General features: G+C 33.1%; 1 protein-coding gene across 1 annotated transcript in view; it reads left to right on the top strand.

Moving 5' to 3' along the window:
* Positions 1 to 23,259, top strand: part of LOC145667142 (uncharacterized) — a 629,144-nt gene that overhangs the window by 491,796 nt on the left and 114,089 nt on the right. Inside the window, exon 5 of the mRNA XM_081734883.1 lies at positions 13,556 to 13,679. Coding sequence (XP_081591009.1) covers positions 13,556 to 13,679 — 124 coding nt within the window. The remainder of the gene's footprint in view (positions 1 to 13,555; positions 13,680 to 23,259) is intronic.

Here is a 23,259-nt window from a genome sequence, read left to right as displayed (position 1 = left end):
ATTATACCAAAAAAATACATTTATTTTTTGTTTGAAAGGGCAAAATTATGGCAGGAAGCGTAAGCGTATCAGTGGCGGATCCAGCCGGATGCCGGGGGCCTAGTCCCAAGGGCGCCCATCTGGGGGCAAGGTGGGGCGCTCGCTCCCCCCTAAGAGGATATTGTACTTGCGAATATTGAAAACCCAATAGAATTTTTACATTAGTTAGAGCAGAATTTGAAACTATATTTGAAACGTCGCTTATACTTGCCCCCCCTTGGAAACCACAACATGGGCGCCCTTGCCTAGTCCCCCTTATTTTCTTTGGTGACAAAAATAATTTAATCTATTATTTAGATATTTTTGAAAGTTTATAATAAACTCATAGTATACCGATCATAATCTGTACCCCCACATTGTACTTTCTAGATCCGTCACTAAAGCGTATAGAGTTCGATTGTGTTTTAAAAACGAGGGGCACAGGCTACCAAGTGAAATATTTCTTATATATTTGACTAGCCAATGAATGTAGAATATCATTTGGAGAGGACTATGAAGGGATTTTTCACACGATGTCGGAAATAATGGTAAATTTGAGGGTCCAAGCACTTGAGAGGGACAAAAGACACCGATAATTGAAACATATTTTCCGTGTGAATGAGACTGTTTGTCGTGAAAGAAATAACGTGGCTTTCTGATTTCGATTCCCGATGAAGGCATAAAGTCCCGCCAGAAAGAAGCATCGTGTGTTTGTTTGTTTCTCGAGCGTGGAGTAACTCGCCGTCTGTTGAAGTGCCTACGGAAATTACTTCCTCTGAAAGCTGTCATTGTTAGAATCGATACGGGGCAGCTGATGTCGTGATGAAGGTAGTTTCGCGTGATTTCATTTCAACCAAAACACTTGACTCCCAGATTGAGGATAAAATTAGCCTCAGTCAATTACCATTCACAGGAGCCACAAAACATTGTTGTTACACTTGCTTAGACGTCTTTCGTCCTTCTTTAAATCTGTTAGCCTCATTTGCCCTTATTTGACTTATAAAAGATCAAGTGCACTTTGCTTTCAACGGAGTTCAGGTCAAAAGTGTTCTCAAGTAGCGCTAGACAGGAAAAGTAATATCCAATAATAATAATAATAATAATAATAATAATAATAATAATAATAATAAATAATAATAATAATAATAATAATAATAATAATAAATAATAATAATAATAATAATAATTTTTCCAGAATGAAGACCTTTACTTTTAACAATAATTAAGGAATCCTGTTGTTAATAGCTTAAGACAGTGGTTCTCAATCTAATTCCTATCACGTCTCCCATTTTATCACATCATCTTGCCAGCGATCTCATTATAATTTCTGGTTTGTAATAACCTTATGTGGGATTTTTAATATACGTATTGCGGAGATATCATGATATCCATTTATTTCTATAATAGTACAATACATTTCTTGTGTATAGTGGATACAGTAACTTCCTTAACAGCGAATGGATTAAAACCAAATTTGGTCAGTTCATTCGTATTACAAATATCAAATCCGATCCGATCCGTCATGCTGTTTCAAAATAGAGGCCGTTTGAAAATTTTAAAACTTCATAACTCCCTTAATTTTGGGTCATATGATAAAGAATGAAGTTATTTCTAAAGAAATAATAAACACTTCTGACCAGAGTATATACACTTGTTTATTAAAAACTAAATATCAGTGTAACAGTTTCAACAACGTAACGTTGTCTTCATCAGAGTTGGGATTTAGTTTTTAATAAACAAGTGGATATACTCTGGTCAGAAGTGTTTATTATTTCTTTAGTGAGTTCCAGAGTCGTGATGGATAGAGTTGCAAGTTATTTCTAATTTTGGTTTAAAAACTTGGACATTTCTTTAAAAAGTTATTAAATGACTTGATAATGTTTATTACGAAGATCGAACCGGAAATTGTCGCACTAATGAAATCACACCATGATCAAGTATCTCATTAGCTTTCTATTTTAATAAGCAGGTTTTGTTGCATTTGTAGTTTTCTGATATATCAATATGCAGTTCTCATTAGTTTCAGATCGTACCTCTTTCGTTTAAATTGATTTTTAAACAACTCTAAACCTGTTGAAAATGTTTAGTAGACCTATTTTTTGGTGTTCAAAATATGCCTATCAGAACAAAATTCAAAATGATATTTAAAAAATATTTTCCGGTATTAGATTCTAAATATATTTATCTCTTCTGCTTATTTTCATGACACTCATAAAACCATCTCGCGACCTTCTAGGGGTCGGGACCCCCGAGTTGAGAAACCCTGAACTTAAGATATACGCTTATATAAGGGCAATAAAGGGCTGCCAACTCTAAAAAAAAGGAGTACGGTGATTCAGTGGTACACCACTTACCTCTGGTACGTGGGGTACCTGGTTCGATCCGAGACCATGTAAGTTTGTGATGGACAACATCGTGTCCTCCATGAGTTTTCTTTCCTCCCACATTCTGATTCTACTGATTATTCCATCATCATTCGTTTGTCTTAATTATCCGACTCCCTTAGCTTAAAGGGCATAATCGTGGGACGTTAAACTGAAAGATTAATATTTTTAACTCTGAAAAATTTAATGTATATGTATGATTACACGTGTTTCTTTCGTGGAGAAAAAAATGAAATGAAATCTTTGAGTTTTACGTCCCACGATTATGCCGGTGAGGCTAAACGAGACGGTGATGATGAGTAATGAATGAAATGGTGAAATGAGGAAAGTGGGAGGGAACGGAAGAACCCCGAGGAAACTCACGCACACGGTGTTTGTCCACCACAAAGTTCACTTGGCGTGGGCAGAGATCGAACCCGGGACCCCAAGCACCAGATGTGAACGCTGTACCACTGAGCCACCGCTGCCCCACTTCATGGAGACTGATCCACTTTATAGGAAGTTAATATAAATTATGCTGTTGACTATATATATATATATATATATATATATATATATATATATATATATAGATAGATAGATAGATAGATAGATAGATAGATAGATAGATAGATAGTTAACAGCATAGTAAGATACTTTAAGATACTACTGGATGATTAGCTCTAATAATCACCTTCTAAAGATTTTATAATAAATAGTCGCTGAATAATAGAGAGTCAATGTGGGGATATCTCTTACGTAATTTTCAAAGCAAAATTTAAATGAACAAATTAAATTTAAACAAAAAATTCGGCAAATTCCAAATCCAGATTAAGGTTGTTTCACACCCGAAAAGAATGATGTATTTATTATTTTGACGCTCTAGTAAATGCGATAAAGAACATACTTATTATCACAAAAGACTACTTTTTTTTGGTTGTTTTTATCTTCTCATATATATGTATACTTGCTCTTTTTTCTTTCTCTCTCTCTCTTTTAAATAAGTTTGTTCGTCGGGGTCGTGCATGTAGAATATCCACGTTGACATGTGGGTGAGGGTGCGTGTCTCTTCGTATGTATATATGTGTGTATGTACAGTGTTTGCGTGTCGCTGATAAAAACTGGAAAGTATATCCATGGTGATAAAAGGGGAACAAAAAATGTAGTTGTTTCCCTTTCCTCTTAGGTTCTTTTTATGTTTGCTTCGAGGCTAGTTTTTTTTTTTTTGTTCATATGTGAAGAATGGCGTGGGACAAAAAAATACTGATTTCTGTATGATTCACACGAATATTGTCCTCTTATTATGGAGACAACTAAAGTCGATCTTTTGTATTGAGGTCACTCTAAGTTTGGCATCATATTCAAGCAGGGTTGACAGAAGCACCTATTTTCCGGTTCACTTACTAAATCTGCCATCTCGCGCAAAGTGAGGTTAGTGGTATGAAGCATCGGGTGTGAAGGTTTTCTGAGGGTTCTCCGGTTGCTTCCTTCCATTTATTATACCGCCATTTCATTCATTATCATCATTGTTTCCCTTGCGTCAGAATATAAACGTGAGACGTTAAACGAGAAATTTCAACTCAATTTGACGACTAAGAAACACTTACGGCATTGTTAACCCAGTGTTCGTAGTTTGAGGGAAATTTTCCTAAACCTAGGGAAATTTTGTAGGTAAATATATTGAAAAGGGAAAAAGGGATTTTTTCGATAAAAGTAAAAAATCCAGGGAAATTCTCAGACAGACTGACTGACCAATATACAGCCTTAAATTTTTCATTGTTTCTCAGAAATTAACCAACACAATAGCAATTTTGTGTCTGTCTGTCTGTCTCTGTTCAAAGTAGTATAATTTGCATCCGTTTTTGGTTGGGTTTATTTTATGTATATTTTTTGTTTAAAAAAAGTGAAAGAAAAAGTATATAAAAAGCAAATGAACAAAACAAATGTAGTTGGGACTTCTTTTAATATAGCTAAATTAATTTTATTACGTAATTTCTATCTTGGACACACAATAAAATAGAAAATTTTATATCAGTCAAGGGAAATTTTCTTTAGGAAAGGTACGAACACTGAGTTAACCTGGGTTAGTTGGGATAAAATTTTCGTCTGGGTCAGCTAGATCCATGGGTGTCTATTCCCCAAAGCTTAGACAGAAAACCAATTTACCATTCGCTTCCCAAGTTTACGATGCTGATCTCCAAGTGTATACATTCTGTAGTTTAATAGTTATATTTTCAGTGACGAAGTTCACACTGTAATATAGTGGTTGCAGCGTTGGACTCATCAGTGTGGTCCCGGGTTTAATTCCCGGCCGTTGTTTCTCAACTTTCGGCGGTCTATCCAGGGTGGTGAGGAAAACCGAGGAGTCACGTGAATAAAAGGAGCTGTTGCGGCAAGTGGTAATTTTCATTGAAAAAAGATGTACATCCAACTATTCTCATGGGCACAACCTGCGAAATAAAACCTGCATATGGGTACCCCAAGCCCGGTTTCGATCTGCTTCCTTAGACCAGAACATACTCTGTGAATCAGAAGCACCAGAAATAAATGTCTGCTCTATAGCATTGCTGCAGAATATTACAGTAAACTAATGATAACAAATACTCGAAATACAATATTGAAATGCTCAATTTCCTTTGTAGCATTAATCAAGACACCATGTCTTTAATATGTAATATATAATTTCATGTTTATTTGTCTTTCTACTCTATGAAATAAAATAAGTTGTGACTGTTTGTCGGGCTATACGTAACATCCATGTCTGGAGAAGAATTCGAATCCGTCACGCATAAATCCTTCATCATGGCATCTGCGCACTAGCATTAGACCAGCTATGGGGAATATAATTCTTGCAATATCGTTTGATTGGTGTATTCTTTCGGATGAGTCCAGAGACGCCCGCTGATTTTTTTCCGAGAGAAGGAGAAGCAAAAACTAAACCAACAATTACATATATTCGTACATTGCATCATAACTTTATTAAGTATAGTAAATATACTGTACTTCTAAATAAGTATATCAAATACCTAGGTAAGGGGGTAAGGGTATCTAATGTGTTTTGACATGCATTTTCAAAATTTGAATCCGATTCGAAAATCCGGTGGTTGGCAATAGCTTGCCTGTGCCTCATTCTGCTTGGGGCCATTAAGAGACTAAACCACTGAGAAATTAAAATACCGCTAACTTTACAGTAATTATGTGATATCTTCAAACAGATAAAACATAATCGAAAAGTGGAACAAGAGCACGCTAGACAATATTATTTTGCTTGAGGTACCGTTGTCATGAGTCACCTAATAGCTTTCCATTTACAGCTACTTATAAACTCGAAAAAAAAAAATGCCGATTTTCTAAATGGTTGGAAATCAAAAGCAGATAAATGAGTCATGATAAAAGTATCTCACGCAAAATAATATTGTCTAGCGAGCTTTTGTTCCACTTTTCAATTATCTTTTATCTATTTGAAGATATCGCATAATTACTGTAAAATTAACTGTATTTTAATTTCGCCGTGACGGGGACTCTTACTGATTCCTATATTAGTTAAGAAAGGAAAGGGAAAAAGAAATAGAAAAAGAAATCCTAATTTCTCACTCTCTTTTTTTCTTGTTTTTATTACGTTCCGTACTGGTCTACCGGTATCGTAAATTAACCTCAACAAGGAGTGCTTGTTAAAGTTCAGCGTCCCTTTTCAGCATGGAGGTTATATGGGACATAGAACTACAATTTAAGATGGAACCCGAGCCACCACAATATGTTCAAAGCTTTCCCAGCGGAAATCGAACAACAAAGATGCATACGATAGGCACTAGACCAACAGTGTCCTGAATATTTTGGCATTTCTTACGTGTGTGGCCATTCAGGAAAATAAAATTCCATTGGTAGGGCGGCCTTTACCCAGCACGTTAAGGATAATTGGAAGTCTACCTGAAACAAGAATGTAGCGGGCTCCTGTTAGAAAAACAACACTGATTTCCTAATCATAGAGAACCACCTGTTTAGCTTACGTTGGTAAATCTTTATGTTATGGTGTGTTGCGTAATGAAATACACATATATAATTTCATGTATCCGCCAATTCCCAGTTCTAGCCGTTTTACCCACTAGGAATATAAATAGCATTAAAATTCTTTACTGCAAAATAATTCCTGAAAATAAAACAACTAGCACCGACAATTAACGTCCACACATCGAGTGAGCGCGATAGTTACGATAGAAGGGTAGAATAGGTTCGTATCAGTTTCAAATTACTGCAAATCCCAATTTCAGATTACAATTAACAACTTTATTTTGTGAAATTTTTAACAAATAACTTGAATGAAAAGTAATAAAGAAAGTCTTGCAGTGGACTAAATTAAATTTCAGATACAACATCCAATGAGAAACTAATACACATTAACCCCTTTTTTTCCCAAGATTTGTTTGACACTAGAATCTTTAGATATAAAATCCCCACTTTAAACGCAATAAAGAACTGCTTATCGAAACTTTAAATGATATAGAAATTCTCTACCCAATAAGAATGACCAGGGTTAGCTACTGAAACTTAATTTATAATTAAAAGCAAAATCCAAAAGGGGTTTTATTTAAATAGCTTAACCAAGGCATTTAATGGTTACGTAAGTTGACAGAAATAAGAATCATTAACATACAAACCAGAAACTATTTCATTCATTTTCATTTCCCTTTTTTTTTCCTGTCTCCAAACCTGTTTCCCTTACAGAGCCTTTTTAGTGGTTAGATATTCCTTTGGTCTCCTTGCAGCCAAAATCCACTGGTTCCTGTCGTATCAACTTCAAATATTAACACCTCCATTTCACAATTCCCACTATCAAGTTTTCGAACTTCACTCTAGCAGTACCTATGTTAAATTGTGCCGTCCGCCAGTTAAGCAGCAGGCAGCTGGCTGCAGCGACAACTAGCGACACAGAGCGGAAAGCTCGCGCACTTCACCACAGGCACCGCCAAGGTCACTCAATTACGAGTATCTCACGAAACTATTGCTATTTTAAAACGGAGATTTTATTAACAAACATTTTACATATTTTTATTTTTACTCCTAACCTTATAGATAGAAATAACACCCAAGATCGAATACTGCTCTCCCATATGGGCCATGGCCGCACCTACACATCTCTCTAGACTTGAGTCTGTTCTCAATTTCTTTATTGCAATAGTACGTTTTCGTGTTCCCGCACTTCGAATATTACCTATGGAGGAAATTTTGCGATATCTTAATATCCAGACGCCGGAAGTACGCAGAAATAACTCTGATGTGAAGTTTCTTCATAAGATTGTAAATGGGAACCTAAGATCAGAAACCCTAATTCAACAACTATCCTTACATGTCCCTTCCCGCAAAACCCGGAATACCCATCTATTCCATCTTGCACGCCATAGGTTGACAATTATACAGAGGTCTCTTTTTCACCGAGTACCCAACTATTATAATAATCTAACTAGAGAGGTGGACATTTTTTCTAGCTACCCGGTGTTTGAAAGAGCTAACATTTCCCTGTGTAAAATGGCACAATTATGCTGTATCTGGGAATTTGTTTAATAAATAAATAAATAAATAATGATTTTTTTGTATATTCGTTTAATTTGGACTGAATTTATCCCTGATATCTTTAATTTCAATCCCAAGCAGTGAGAATAATTGAGAACCGTTAACGGTAATATACATGCTATTCTATCAAAATTAAGTAGTTTTAAGAAAGTTAATGTGGAAAATTTATCTTCTATCACGTTGCATGCTTGTGCACACTTCCAACTTGAGGATGATATAACCTCATTTTATCCTCTAATTTTTGGGGGATATCATTTATAAATAACAGCCTTACTTTCAACCTTCTCCTTCCTCCTGTTCTACGTGTTTTTATTCAGTTAGGTGGGGTCGGGTTTTGGAATCGATGTCCTTCATCTGTTTCTATTTGTGTCATATTCGCTGTGACACCACATCATTCTTAACACCATCTTCTCACTTCTTCTTTGGCCGGCCTCGGACTCCTTTCCCTTTCATTTCTATAGCATCCACTCGGTGAGCTACGTATTCCAAAGCTCTTCTCTTTACATGCCGAAACCATCTCAGTCTATTTTCTTTCAGTATTTCTACTATTGGTATCACCTTAAGTGTTCCCCGGCTCACTTCATTCTTAAGTTTGTCCTTCTGCATCACTCCACACATCCACTGCAGCGTCTTCATCTCCACAACATGCAACTTCTGTTTCCCCCTCTTCTTTGTCGTCCAACATTCTGCTTTGTATAATATGGCAACTCCACTACTGTTTTGTAAAGTTTTCCTTTAAGAGTCTTCATCCCGGTTAAATTAAAATCCCGCTAATTTTACAGTAATTATGTGATATCTTCAAATAGATAAAAGATAATTGAAATGTGGAACAAGAGCGCCCTAGACAACATTATTTTGCGTGAGGTACCGTTACCACAACTCACCTAGTGGCTTTCCGTTTTCAGCTGTTTAGAAACGCGAAAATGCCGATTTTCAAAATGGCTCGAAATCGAAAGCAGATAAGTGAGTCGTGATAACGGTTTCTTATGTAAAATAATATTCTCTAGCGCGCTCTTGTTCCACATTTCGATTATCTTTTATCTATTTGAAGTTATCACATAATTACTGTAAAATTAGCGGGATTTTAATTTCGCCGAGATGAAGACTCTTAAGGCGTATTGGTGCTCTACAGTCACACAACACTCCTACTACTTCTTTCCATGTTGTCCAACCACTGCTAATTCTACTGTTTACATAATAGTATTCTTCTTCTTTTCCTATAATTTCCTGCAGTATTGATCCCAAGTACCTAAATTTCCTTGTCATTACGACCACTTCTTCACTCAGTGATATTCGCATATTCTCGATTACATTTTTCCTAAAAGAATAATATAAATATTCTGAGTTGGCTTTACTCATCCTAAACCTTTTGCTCTCTAATGCTCCTCTCCAGGTATCTATTTTCTCTTGCAGAGCTGCCTTGGTCTTACTCACTAGCAAGATGTCGTCCGAAAATAGCATATTCCAAGATGCTAGGTCTTGGTTATGCTTTGTCTGTTCGTCTATCACAATTGCTTAAAGGTATAGGCTAAGACTATATTCCTGAGGAAGTCCGTCTTTAATCAAGAAATTCTCTTATTCTGCTTCACTTCTGTCCTATATCCGTTACACATATCTTGAATGATATAAGAGGTGTGTTTGGAACACATTTCTTCCTCAGTGCTCACTAAATAAAACCTCAACGAACACCAGATAGTGATATGAGTGAGTTTAAATCTTCGTCTGTGCTTCTGGACGAAACTGAAGTTTTAGACTTCCAAACTTTGCTAAGCATGAGCATCAAAAGCCTTACAGAACGCCTATATCCGTCCGTGTGTGTGTGTATCTGTCTGTCGGCAGGTATCAAAGCAAAACTGTAAGAGTTATCAATAAAGTGTTTGCTGCGGTTGATTCAGCGTCTTAAGTATAGGTTGCGTCTCTCGTTAATTCTATATTCAGACCAAAAGTAGTAGAAATCGGCCATTTTCGGTTTCAACTTTCATCGCTATGGAACAGAAACGGTAACAGACAACGATAAGTTGAAATTTACTGGTACTTCCGATTTTAATATCTATTTCAGTAGAAAACCACTTGAGAATGCTCCAAGAGCATTGCGAGAACGAACTTGAAAAGAATTAATTTTTCTTATTAACTTCTACTACAGGCTTTATACCAACTGTTATATGTGCTTTATTATTATACTCATTAAACAATTCTTGTAATATATCTATCCATTTATAATTTTCTTCAGTACTAAATTTTTTCCACATGTTTTCTTTCAGATTTCTGTTAAAACCTTCTACGATGTGTTGCTTTACGAGGACACATGCTCAAAATGGAGGGTTCAAAATTAAAAAAAAAAATTGCAAAATATCATATCTCTATATTATCGTTCCCGAACTATGGTTCCCTAAATATCCTGAAATCCGAACATTTTTGACCAATATCTGGGAAACGGTTGCCAGTTGGCCAATGGTCATCGGTTACTATTTAGTACCAAAATGTACACCATCCTCTTAGGTATTTATCAACACCAATATCAACTCTCTATGACGTACGGTTCCAGAGAAATGGCTCCTTAAATCTCCTGAAATCGAACACTTTTTGGTCAATATCTCAGGAACGGTAAGTCATAGAGAGATGGTATTGGTGTTGATTAATACCTGAGAGGATGTAAAACATTTTGGTATCAATAGTAACCGTGGTCACTGGCCAAACAGGTGGCCAATTGGACAATGGCCACCGGTTACTATTTGGTGCCAAAATGTTCTTCATCCTCTTAGGTATTGATCAACACCAACGTGATCTCTCTATGACTTACCGTTCCTGAGATATGGCTCCTAAAATCTCCCGAAATCGGAACTTTTTTTTGGTCAATATCTCAGTAACTGTAAGAGTGACGCTTAAAGTTCTACCACTTTTTCAGATAGTTTTTGATGCTCTATCGAATGAACAGCTCAAATTTGAAAAATTCGCAAATAACAGTCAGACATAGATAATTAACTAACGAACTTTTCAAGTTCGTTGACTAGGAACAACTTAAAATGGTCTGTGAGCAAACACGCAGTGCACATCTTTGTGACGCCATTACAAACCTGTGACTTGTGAAGGAATGTGCGTGACGTGACAGCGAATATAAATACTATTAATTTTGCATACTTTCTCTCTTTGTTTGCCGAAGAAAAAAGGGGGGAAACAAATACATGATATTGAATTCATATGACAGAAAGAATAATAAAACTATATCGTGAACCTGGCAACCATGTTCAAAAAGATTATCCATTTGAAATCTTTGAGCGTTCGTGTGCTGGTTGGAAAATAATATGGAAGATTAAATTCAAAAAGACTGCAGATATGCAGAATGCATTTCGCTATATATATATATATATATATATATATATACCATTAAAGCAGCCCCTTATAAAAACGATCAATCTACCGAAAGAAAAAATCATTTACGTCAATATTGCGTTGGTGGACTTTTCTTCTTTCAAAGCTGTTCTCTTCTCCTTCTACGAAATCTTAATCTAAAAAGAAACTAGAAAAATTGGGAAGGCGAAGCAAGTATATGGAGGACGATAAAATAACAAGAACAGAGACGATATAAAAAATACTACTTTGCAAAATCAAGGAATCAATTTAAAAGGCCAACACAAGTCGTCTTATTTCTTTTACTCAAAATAAATAAAAAGAACATTGATAAACGTGAATGTAGTAAAATTTTTAGTATACAGTAACGTCCAACCTTTAGCTTTACGTTTCCAAGGGAGATCTCAGTTTAAAGTATCTAATTTAGTGTCCCATGATTACATACATCCTTTAGGCGATAAGTGTCCGTTTCTAATACAAACAGAAGAATAAATATTTAATTTACCATGACTATACTCTTTAGTCGTTAAGTGTCCGTGTCTTTACTTCTAACTCTCGAGTATGCTGAACCACTAGGTTGACCACTTACATGCAATTCACTGTAATGATACATATGAGACAAGCTTCTCCAGTCATCTGCAGGAAGAGTTGCGAAATTAAACTACCTACATACGTGTTCTATGATACAATCCAAACTTATTGCATCAAATAATTCAAATCCACCGGATATCATCTAAGATGATTATACAGGGTGAACGGTAACTATATGGACAAACTTGGACGGATGATAGTACATCTAAAAGGAAGCAAAAAGTCCTAGTGAACATGGGGGAAGGTCCGTCCCGTTTAGGAGTGACAGAATGTCGAAAGCGTGGGAACATGAACTTCAGAGGCCAACAGCTTGAAAACAATACATCATAGAGAGTGTGGTTAAAAACTCCACTTAGAAAGTCATACCTACTCTATTGACAAATGCATGTTTGAAAAGGCAGCTATGCGTGCACGCGGGATTTCCAGACATGCTGTAAAGGAAAGAAGTGTCACACGTTGTTAATCCCGTGCGCACACGTAGCTGCGTTTTCAAACATGCATTTGTCAATAGAGTAGGTATGACTTTCTAAGCGATGTTTTTAACCGCACTCTCTATGATGTATTGTTTTTAAGCTGTTGACCTCTGAAGTTCATGTTCCCACGCTTTCGACACTCTCTCACTCCTAAACGGCTCGGAATTTCCCCCATGTTCACTAGGACTTTTTTCTTTCTTTTTAGATGTATTATCATCCGTCCCAGTTTATCCACGTAGTTACCGTTCTCCCTGTATAGATTAAATAATACTTTATGCTAATGTTCACCGTTCATTAATTTTTATGTTTTCGCTCCAAAACAAAGTACACCTTTTTTGGCAAGTTACAGAAAAGGTGTACTGTAACTGAATGTATTCAGTAATGTATTCTACTGGTAGCAAATTACAGAAACTCAACATTATCAAATGTAAGACTCGTACATATGGGTCAAGAAGAATCGTCATGTATTTGTGAGCTTTTAGCGATCTTGAACTTTAGCGTTTCTTAACATATTTTCGCACCAGACGACAGGAAATGTCTAATGTCAAGAAGCAGTATTATCATTCAGGTGGCACAGTTACGACTAGATAGAGGCTGATCACTAGATGGCAGCACCTGTTTCTGATTTTCAGGATTAGAATTTGCTATTTCTCTGTATATTTGTATTTCTTTGCCAGGTGAGCGTAGGTTGGTAGCGTTCTTCTTTCGCAATCGAGAGGTCCTGAGGTCGAATCTGGTGACCATCCAGCCACAGCCCACAGTATTCCCGAGGTTTTACTATTTCACTAGGCGAAGCCCGGAATAGTACTTTTAATATAGGACCTGAGCGACTTCCTTCCTTATTTTCCTATTGCTGTTTGAGAGTTGTCAATTATTATCGTGTAAATTGACTGTGGATACTGTATTCGGATGTTTCTTTATAAATATTTGTAATAATTCTATCAAATTGCTTCCCAGTTGCTCACATTACCGGATCAGCTCAACAATTTTTCTGTCTTTTTTTCTGGGACGACTCTTTCTGGTTTTGAACAACACGGTAGTACAAACAGTTTAGCTACGTCTCTCGTATTCAATCCCTTGAAAATCCCAATTTTAAATTTAACGCTTCATAGTTTGCTGTATATATAGTTGATTTCTGCCTATGTAAATTGTGTATAAAGCAAGAGTGTAATGTAAAATTTCTTTCGAATGCAGGAGGGAGTTGGAGAATGGTTGTCTCTGGAGGCAGAGCTCGTGATGAGGGACGGAGAGGTAGTGGGGACTAAGAACCCCACAGGCCACTCCCTCCTCGTCGACTGTCGGTTCGAACTTCCGTTTGGTAAGTACAATGCTCAATTTTCTTTATTTCTATCGTTATTTTATCATTATAATATAATTTTTGTAATGAAAATCCATTCTTCATTACTCAAATCTTTCAAAAACAACCAAACCAAACGTTTTCTAATATATTTAGCTACTCCTTCGTTTCCGTTGGTATTAACTCTTTGAAGACAAATTCTAAAAATACAGGTGCCGCAAAACAGAATAGTTTAAGTAACATAACCATTGCATCAACAAATAATAACATTCAAAGTGCGGTAGTATCTCGGAAATAAAAAAAAATCTAAAATATATGTGAGAAATTGTACTCGAGTTAAAGTTAGCGAAACCAAAATTTTTGTTCTGCAAATAAAAATATTTTTGCTTTATTTTAAATTTTTCGGGAATTCATATAAATAATGTATTTTTTAAAATTATGAAATGTTTCTTCTACCTAAATTTTAAGAAGAAAATATTAATCAAAATAATAATAGTAAACATTTGAAGTTTTTCATTTCTAATAATAACAATAAATGTATTACGTTTTGAAATATCCTGTAAAATTTCAAACTATTTTAAACAATATAGTTTTATTGTTTTTTCTTAAAGAATATAACTAAATGTACTCTTTAAAACTTATGTTTTTATAGTTGTTCTCATATGGGATAAATTTTAGCAATTTTTAAAAATAGGGTTCTAAACTTGTTTGATTCTGAAGACCAAAGATTGTTATATTGTTTCAATTTATATTTTTAAATGGATTATTATTCAAATATATTTTTTATTTTATTCAAAAGTCGGAAGGTGTGTTTCAAAAAGAATCTTAAAAAAATGTTCGAGCAAATTTCGCATGACAGAGTTGAGACATATTAACGTACATTTAAAAAAAAAAGTTCTATTAAAATCAAAAACGTACTTTGACTTTTTGTTTGGGCAAACGAAAACGAACAAGATTTAATACAGTTTTAGAGATACATTACCGCCATTGATCAAATAGTCACATAGAATAGGTGATAAAAATAGGGCGAAGTTAGATCCTTCTTTTTGTTTAATAAAAGTCCGTCACGTGGCTTTCGTAGCAACTTCCACAAAATCTAGTATAAATTAGTAATATTATTTTTATTGCAAATTAACAAAATTTGTATTTCTAAATTGGTCCTAATCCCACTTTCTGAAGTCCGTACGAAATAGATATTCATAAATTACTGTCTAGTAAAAAACATTTATTCAGAAAATGTTTAGAAAACTGTAAATTTTACGATTTATGCTGCAATACAAACATTACCTTACTTCTAATTTACAACATAAAACAATATAAAATCACAAAAAAAGCCAAGAACACCATAAAGAGAATTAGAAGAGGAAAGAATATTTTTTAAAAAAAAATTGAGGTTGTTAATTTATTACTTTGTTTACAATGATAAACAAAGAATAGACACAAAATATCAGATATTTGTTCTACATTCCTCTGGGATGATAACATAACTGCTAGCAATCTACAGCATAATACAAATTCAAATTTTGGACACCCTTGGGGTAAAATATTATGGCCAACCCTTAAACTTTTATTCAAAAATTTAAAATCAGTGTTCCCGAACACATTAAAATCATCATTATCTGATATTCAACTTAAATATCCAATGTTGATAATGCAACATTTTCTACAAACTTATTAACTGTTTCTAATAAAAACATAGTTTAACACAATTTTAAAAATAGACCCTTTTCTATTAAAAATTCTCTTAAAGGTATTAGTGGCTAGTAACTCATTATATAATATTATATATGGTTTAATATCACTTGGTTATTATCATTTGTCTTAGTTCTGTAACGTAATTAGTATTATAGATTTTTTTTTATTTCTACTAGTTATTGAACATAGATATTGGAAATGTTAATTTTAAAATTTCATTTACAGGTTACAAGAGATTTGATGTTCTATATATATATTTGTTAATAACTATAATTTTTATATGTATTTCATAGTATTGTATTTATCATTTCAAGTTATCTTAAGTAATACATGTATAATTATTGTTTTTTTAGTTTCTCATTTAGTTCAATATAATGAAATTATTGATTTGAATGTAGTTGTAGATTAGTTGTTTCATATATACAGTATATGTTCATATTTTTTATATTAACCTGTGCATAGTACATTGAACACTTTCTTAACACATTGTATGAACACATTATGCAACACATTTGTGGTACTCTTCTCAAAATAAAACAGACACCTACAGGTCTGGAAATTAATTATATTTATATTATTTTGGCTATATATTTTTTTTACTATTACAAGAGGATAATTTAGACTCTCCGTAGTTTTTCCTCCATAAGGAAGGAGGTCTGGATCCATTTGAACTAATGTAATTTAGATTTATTTTCAATTCCATCAATTCGTCCCATGCAGTTTCGTTATTGTGGAAGTACCTTAAGATACAACCAAACATTATTTACTGTTAGATATCCTACATTTTAGTTTAACTACATTAACATAATGGAACAAACACATTTTATTTGATACATTTATCAGAACCCATAGAATTGTTAGGGAAATAATTTTTAATTATCATAGAATAGTGTACTTGTAACATAATATTTTCACAACAATCATCAACTTGATGTAATAAATTTTCAATGCTTGTTATTGGATATCCGAAAGCAAGTAATGATATCTTAAGTGAAAAAGATAGTAAATTAATTAATAATGGACGGAAAATGTAATATTTTAAAATAAAGGAAACTACAACATGCGATATTATAGCGAGAATATTTCTATATTATTATTAAATATTAAATAAATAATAGCAGCAGCAACTTTTATATGGCTATTAACAGCTTACACTTCTTTTATTCTGTGAGATGATGACAATCCTTGGCTATATCACAAAATATTTGTCGAATATATATCATCAACTAAATATCTTCATAACAACCATATCAACAAACTAATCAACAAACCTTTTCTTTTTTTTAATATACCTATTTCTGTTCAATTATTGCGCCTCTGATCATATACCTAAAACAGGTACAGATTGATAATATTATTTACATCGTTATATTTGACTCTTCCAAGAAATGGACACATGTAAGTACTAGATAACATTAATGGGAAGTTTTAACATACTTCACCAAAACACTGATACAATTTGTTAATACACGATTCCATAAAGCTTTCTTCTCTTTTCTCATAAAATTAATCACACTTCCTTAATTATGACTAATGCCTATTATGAAGTGTTTATGAAATGTCTTTATGCTTCTCAAACTAACCTTCAATATTGCCAACTACATGAATTCATACACTATATCATCTTGAAAGTTCTTGATTTTGAAAGAAAACTGAATATGCGTACTTTACTATTGAGTGGATATGGTTGTCCAAATAGTTTCAAGGTCTCTGCTACTCGTCCTTCTTTCCAAAGTATCAATCACTTTCTAAAAGCAGCGTTATGTGACTTCTCGAAGAGTAACGAAATCAATAGCGTGCTTCTTTGCTAGAAAAAGACAGTAGGAATTGTACTCTCGTGATGATTTTTCAACATGAACTATTTCTGTATATAAGAGCGTTAAGTTGATTCAAGGGTACACGAAGCCAGATCAGATTTTTCAGTTAATCAGCATGATTTTGATCTGCCACCACTCTTGCTACTTCTTGGAACACAAGAAATTCTATTATATCTACAACTCTTTTCTGAGCATTTTCGTTGTGCAATTTTATTCGCACAATGGTCTGGTAGAAATTGATGTATTGATGAAGATGTAAGAGAGCAGGAACTGTAGTTTCAATAATTTTTTGATAGAGATAACAATTTCCCTTAAAGACACCTACTTCTTGTCAATCTTAGCTTCACTAAATGTCAAAGACGATATTTTCTTGCGAATTGTACGTTGCTAGCCCAGACAAAATGAATTTGCCTCTAATGTCTGATAGTTTGGAGTCATCTTACTTGGTAAGTTCGTGTGGATTTGAATAGCAGTAGAAACTTTTTTCAGTATCATGTGTACTGGTGTCATAATGTAATCAAAACAATCAATTACAGGCATGGTGGATCAACGATATAGCGTTCGTTTTTGGTGCGAGAGGTCTCTGGTTCGATCCTAGGCTGTCTTAGTGTGTGGTGGACATCATCATCTTCATGAGTTCACCCATGGTTCTCTCGTTTCTTCCTATATTCTTATTTTACCAATTCAATTACATAATCCACTTTCATTAATCATCCTGTACCTTTAATTCATAAGGTATAACTGTGAGAAGTGAAATTGCATATTTCATAACAATCCATTTTCAAACCTATCAATTGTATCAGGTATAAATTGTAAAAACTACTTTTGCTTAATACGATGCTGTATTGCCATGGCGATATACATATAGCTATGGATATACTGATATTTTTTTTTGCGAATTATATCACATGCGCAGAACACTAACATATTATGCTATTTGGAAATAAATACAGTCAAACATAATAGCACATCACTTCTCGTCACGAAGTCCCCAGATGTAGGGTCTTCCAAAATGGCTAATAACTGTTGGTCAGGCTTTGCTCTACATAAGATAAACCAAATAAAGTCGCAGAAAGTGGAATCCACAGTAGTTTTTCTTCACCTTACTTCTGTATTTTACTTTCTACAGTATTATCATTTCCTGTATATCATAATACCATTTAAAAAAAACAATTATAGATTCGAAATTTAACTGCAAGCACCAAAAGACATTTAAATTCTAGCTTAAAGATTTATTTTACTAATGTTCTTCCCAGACATAGTTTTTAATATACTTTTGTTATGTATGAAAGCTTTTACATAAGCAAATAATTTTTATTTCAATTATGAAAGTATATTTTAAAAAAAACTCAAATTTAATCACGAATTGTGATACTAGATCATCCGACATTTATGCTATGGAACTTCATTAAATATAAGATTATAATCTGTAATAATTTGATCTAAACATAAAACGGAATGCACATTTGGAGCTTATATTTCCAGAAAAAGTATACGTTTCTAAAATTCATATAATTTTTCAAAAAATTTCAATAAAATAATTTCTGAAGTTAACCAAAGAAGACTCAACATTTTAAAAAAACACTCGCATGATTCTTTTACAAAAATAAATACAATAATAATATACTTACGTTATTTAAGGATTGTTTAAAACAAAACATTTGCTTACATGATGTAAAAATTATTTCTTTTCGGAGTTAAGATCACCACATGATATTTTTCATAGATTTGTTTAATTTCGACAGAATATGCTTTTTTTTTATCTTGCTAATAATTTCAGTTTACAAAGTTACTATATTTAATTTTATATATTTCACTGAATTAGGGAGAGGACAACATTAAATAACATTCTGTGTGACTACGTAGAAATTTCTTGTCTGTAGGAAGTAAGACACAAAAAGCTGTGTAACTAAGCAACATATTAGCAGTTCTGCATCAACACCGAAAACTCCGCATAGCCTACAGCATAAGATATTGCATTGCATATGCGCATTGATTAACAAGAATTATTATTCATATCGCATTAGTTTATTTACATCTATATGCATGTAAAGTTGATATAGGCAGACATATGTTTTCATAATGTTAATGTTTGCTTTAGAATATACGCATTTTCCTAAACAAAGAGGCAAATATGATGTTTTTTTTAAAATTATTATATTAGCAATTTTATATATTTCTCTTCCATCAGTTATCAAGTACGAATGTAGCATGTTGGAAATGGTTTATGATCTTTTAAATCTAACTGTTACATTTTTAAAATAACTTAATACCCTGGTTCAAGTATTAATTAAGAAAACTTACTAATTTATTTTTTATTTGTTGTACAACACAACAGGTATTCTGCCAATTTACAGTGTTTGTTTTCATATATGGTAAGCGACATTATCTTTTACGGAAAAAATACAGAAATTTTTACTGTTTCAATAACCAATTCAGTTTATCAGATTACAAATTGTACTTGTAAACACTCTTTCAGACATATTAAATACATCTATCACTTCACACTTTTTTCAATATTATTGTAGAAAGAGCTCGTTCTTCATGAGGGCGTCAGTACGTGCTTTCTTACAGTACAGGGTACTACAATCGTTCAATCTCGTTTTAGACGTTGGAACTTACTTAAATATATTAGAAGTTAGTTCTGTATAATCGATTTTATTATTATTTTATACGGGAAAACTAAATCATTAATAAACCTATGTTGCTCTAATGTTAGTATACTGAAGTTGTTTGTTAGTTCTAAGTATGATATATATGCGGGGTACAATCCAGTTTTTTTTGAATACATTAATAGTTTCAAAAAGTTGCACAGTACCTTTTCAATCATTTGGGTATATTTTGCATTTTGCTAATTGTTCTTTCTGATCAGTTCACATAATAAATTATCATTGTCCTTCACCAAGAATAGTTACTCCTAGAGTTAAAAAATATACATACATATATTCATCTGTCTTTCTAAACAGAAACTAAAACTGAAAAAGATGTTACGTATTTCTTAGTATGATTTACATTTCTGCATTTATACTAGCTAAAATCTTATGGTATGTTGTTTTGTAATCACTTGAAAGACCAATACAAAAATTCTACGAGTTTTTGTGTATGAGATTATGTTAGAAAAGAATTTGAAAGCGCACAGTCACCTACATTCAATGTCAAATCTGTAACTCATATCATTTCTGGACTTGCAAGGAAAAATTTGTTTATATTTTATTAAAAATCGAAATAGACTGTTCATAAGAATAAACTTTATATAATGAGTACCGTGCAATTTCCGCGTCACTACTTAAAAGTTAACAATTAGAATTTTAAAATATCTTGTTTCTAGTACAGACTGCTCTTTTTCTTAGATAGTTATGTTATGAAAATGAAAATACGTAACTTTGTAAAGGTGAAAAGTTTGTTACACTAGAAAACGGCATAATTTCAATTCATTTACGTTTTCAGCAAATGTAGGTTTAGAACCAAAATAATATTAGCAAATCTGACTGGCAATTTATTTAATTATATCGTGATTTGTTAGCTGGAAATTTTATTGTGTCTGTCGAGAAACACATTCACATTCGGTTTACACTCAACCATTTTCATCCAGATTAGACGAATATTAAATTTTCAGGGGATGGAGTTAATTTCCTGACTGTGTAAATTTCCAAACTTTACCCGGAAATTCATCCTCCGGGAAAATTCAGTCTATCTTCCTGAATTTATACCCAAAACGAATGTAAAATTAAGATCAGAAGCACTACATTTTTCATTTATTTGTTTATAAGCAATTTACTTTTGTAATTCAAGAAATTGGTATTCATTTCGTTTTCTTTAAAAGTCTATCTTGTATTGTGTTACTTCTATTTTTTAAAATTCCGTTAAATATAAACCACAAGTCATCATTGCATAGTAAAGAAAGAAAATATATTTCAATTGTTGATCATGTAACGAAATATTTTTATTGATTTTTTTTTCGTTGGAATCGGTTGGTAAAGCTTTGAGTATGAAGAGGTATAATATTCCTCGTTTCATGGTATAAAGATATTTCCGATTCTTCAAACCCTTGAAAATAAATTTTATATTTTTCACTCATTTTTTTAATATTCAGCCTACACACAATACATTACTTTTAAAAGGGTAGTATGTAATACGAATGTAGCTATGGAAATCTCTGAGAAGTAAAGGAGTACCACGTAGATAATAAACCTTCTACATGTAATTTATTGTTTGCAATGAATCTACAATAATATTTCACAATATTACAAACACACAAACTATACTTACACAAAATTCTCTTTAACTATATAACACAATGATGTAGATGCTGATTGAACAGTAGTATGGGATAAGGACCTTTGTAGTTAAGCCATAGAATATGATACAGTAGAAGAAAGCTTTTTATAGAAGAAGAGCAGGGAAATAGTAATTACTACTCGCAAAACCAAGACTTAATTCTGTTTTTGTGGGAACTCGACAGGAAGTAGTAATAGATAAACCAAAGTGTATATTCTTTTGGGTGTAATTCTTTAGGATGGAGTCCTATTCGACGCCGGGCTAGTTGCTATGACAGCCACGCTGACCGTCTTCACCAGAGACTTTTGAGATTGTTCATGTACAGAAGGTCAGGTAGGCAAAATCAGTTTCACAACAAACAAAACAAACAAAAAAAAGCGCCCACCCCCCTTTTCTCAAAAAACAAACGAACACCCCACAAACCAATTAACTGATCTGAAAAAGTAAAATTAAAAAACAAAGCAAATAGATTACATTTATATATATATTTACGTATGTACTAAAATGAAGCTCTATTTTTTTTTTAAATCAAAAGTAAATCTCGACACACCAGCTCTTTGTGTATTTGTCTGTACACATTTCATTTTTTGCCTGCTTGAACCTGTGTCTGTTCTGCGCAGCTTTTTGCTTATAGAATTTATTATTATTTTCTTTCTTACAGTTGGGTGGCCATGATGCTATATTATATATATACATATTCATGAATTGAATAATTGATGCTAGATATTTCTTGAGAAAAGAAAAGTTTAAAGTACTAAAGCTAGATAAAATTGTGTGAAGCTGATTTCAGGATAAGCATTATGTTTTGTTGTTGATGGGCTTCAAACAAACGTAATAACGAATTGTATAGCATTTTGTTATACTAATTTCAGCAGTAGTTATTAGCTATACAATTAAATAGTAACATTACTTAGAATTACAATTGTAAGTGGAACGGGTGCAATTATTATGTGTGTTTAATATTCAATATTGCAGCTATCTAATGCTACCACTCATCACAGGCATATTTCCTCGCACTTAACAAAGATTGTTTTAATTGATTTTATTGCACCTCATAATTAACGTATTAGGTTGATTCCACAGTTTTGAAAAATCTATCTTTGTTTGAACTCTCACTTTCCACAATGTTCTTATTCATCACATTTGAACATTTCATATTTCACTTTAATATCACCTCATTTTATGACCCAATCCACTCTTAGTATTCTACGTTCACAATATATTTTTTAGCTTGGCGCCTGTTCAAATTTAGCGTTTCATCACTGATATTATGTCATATTGAATACCTCAAGTCTCGTTTTGTTTTCAAATCTCCTTTTTCTTTGAAAATAATTACAATTCTGTGCATTTAAAAATAAGTGTATGCACATGTAAATATACGGTGTTTCGAAGTGCAGCACACTAGTTCATACCATTTCGTGTTTAAATGTCCTGGATAATTTTAACACAATAATGTTTCATGTTAGATCATATCGTCCCTCTTGAGACAAAGGGGAGTATCTAAGTTTTTTCAACTTTTCCGCGAGATAAGTTTAAAGATTTTATCATAATTTATTCTATCGTGTTATGTTAAAATTTAATTTGATTTCGTAAGTTATATACCTGAAGCGAAGGAAATCAAACTAAATTTTAAAAGAAGATGATAGAATAAATAATGAGAAAATGTTTAAACTTCTCTCCTGAAAGAGTTAAGAAAAAAAGATACACCCTTTCGTATCGAGAGGGGCGATATAACTACACATTGTTGCGTATGTATAACATTGTGGAAAATTTATACCAGAACATCTTTTAAAATAAATTACCTAGGTATA

This window comes from Thermobia domestica, chromosome 12, assembly GCF_964235325.1.
Source record: "Thermobia domestica chromosome 12, izTheDome1.hap1.1, whole genome shotgun sequence".
NCBI classification, from domain to species: domain Eukaryota; kingdom Metazoa; phylum Arthropoda; class Insecta; order Zygentoma; family Lepismatidae; genus Thermobia; species Thermobia domestica.
This window is presented reverse-complemented; position numbering and strand designations above follow the sequence as displayed.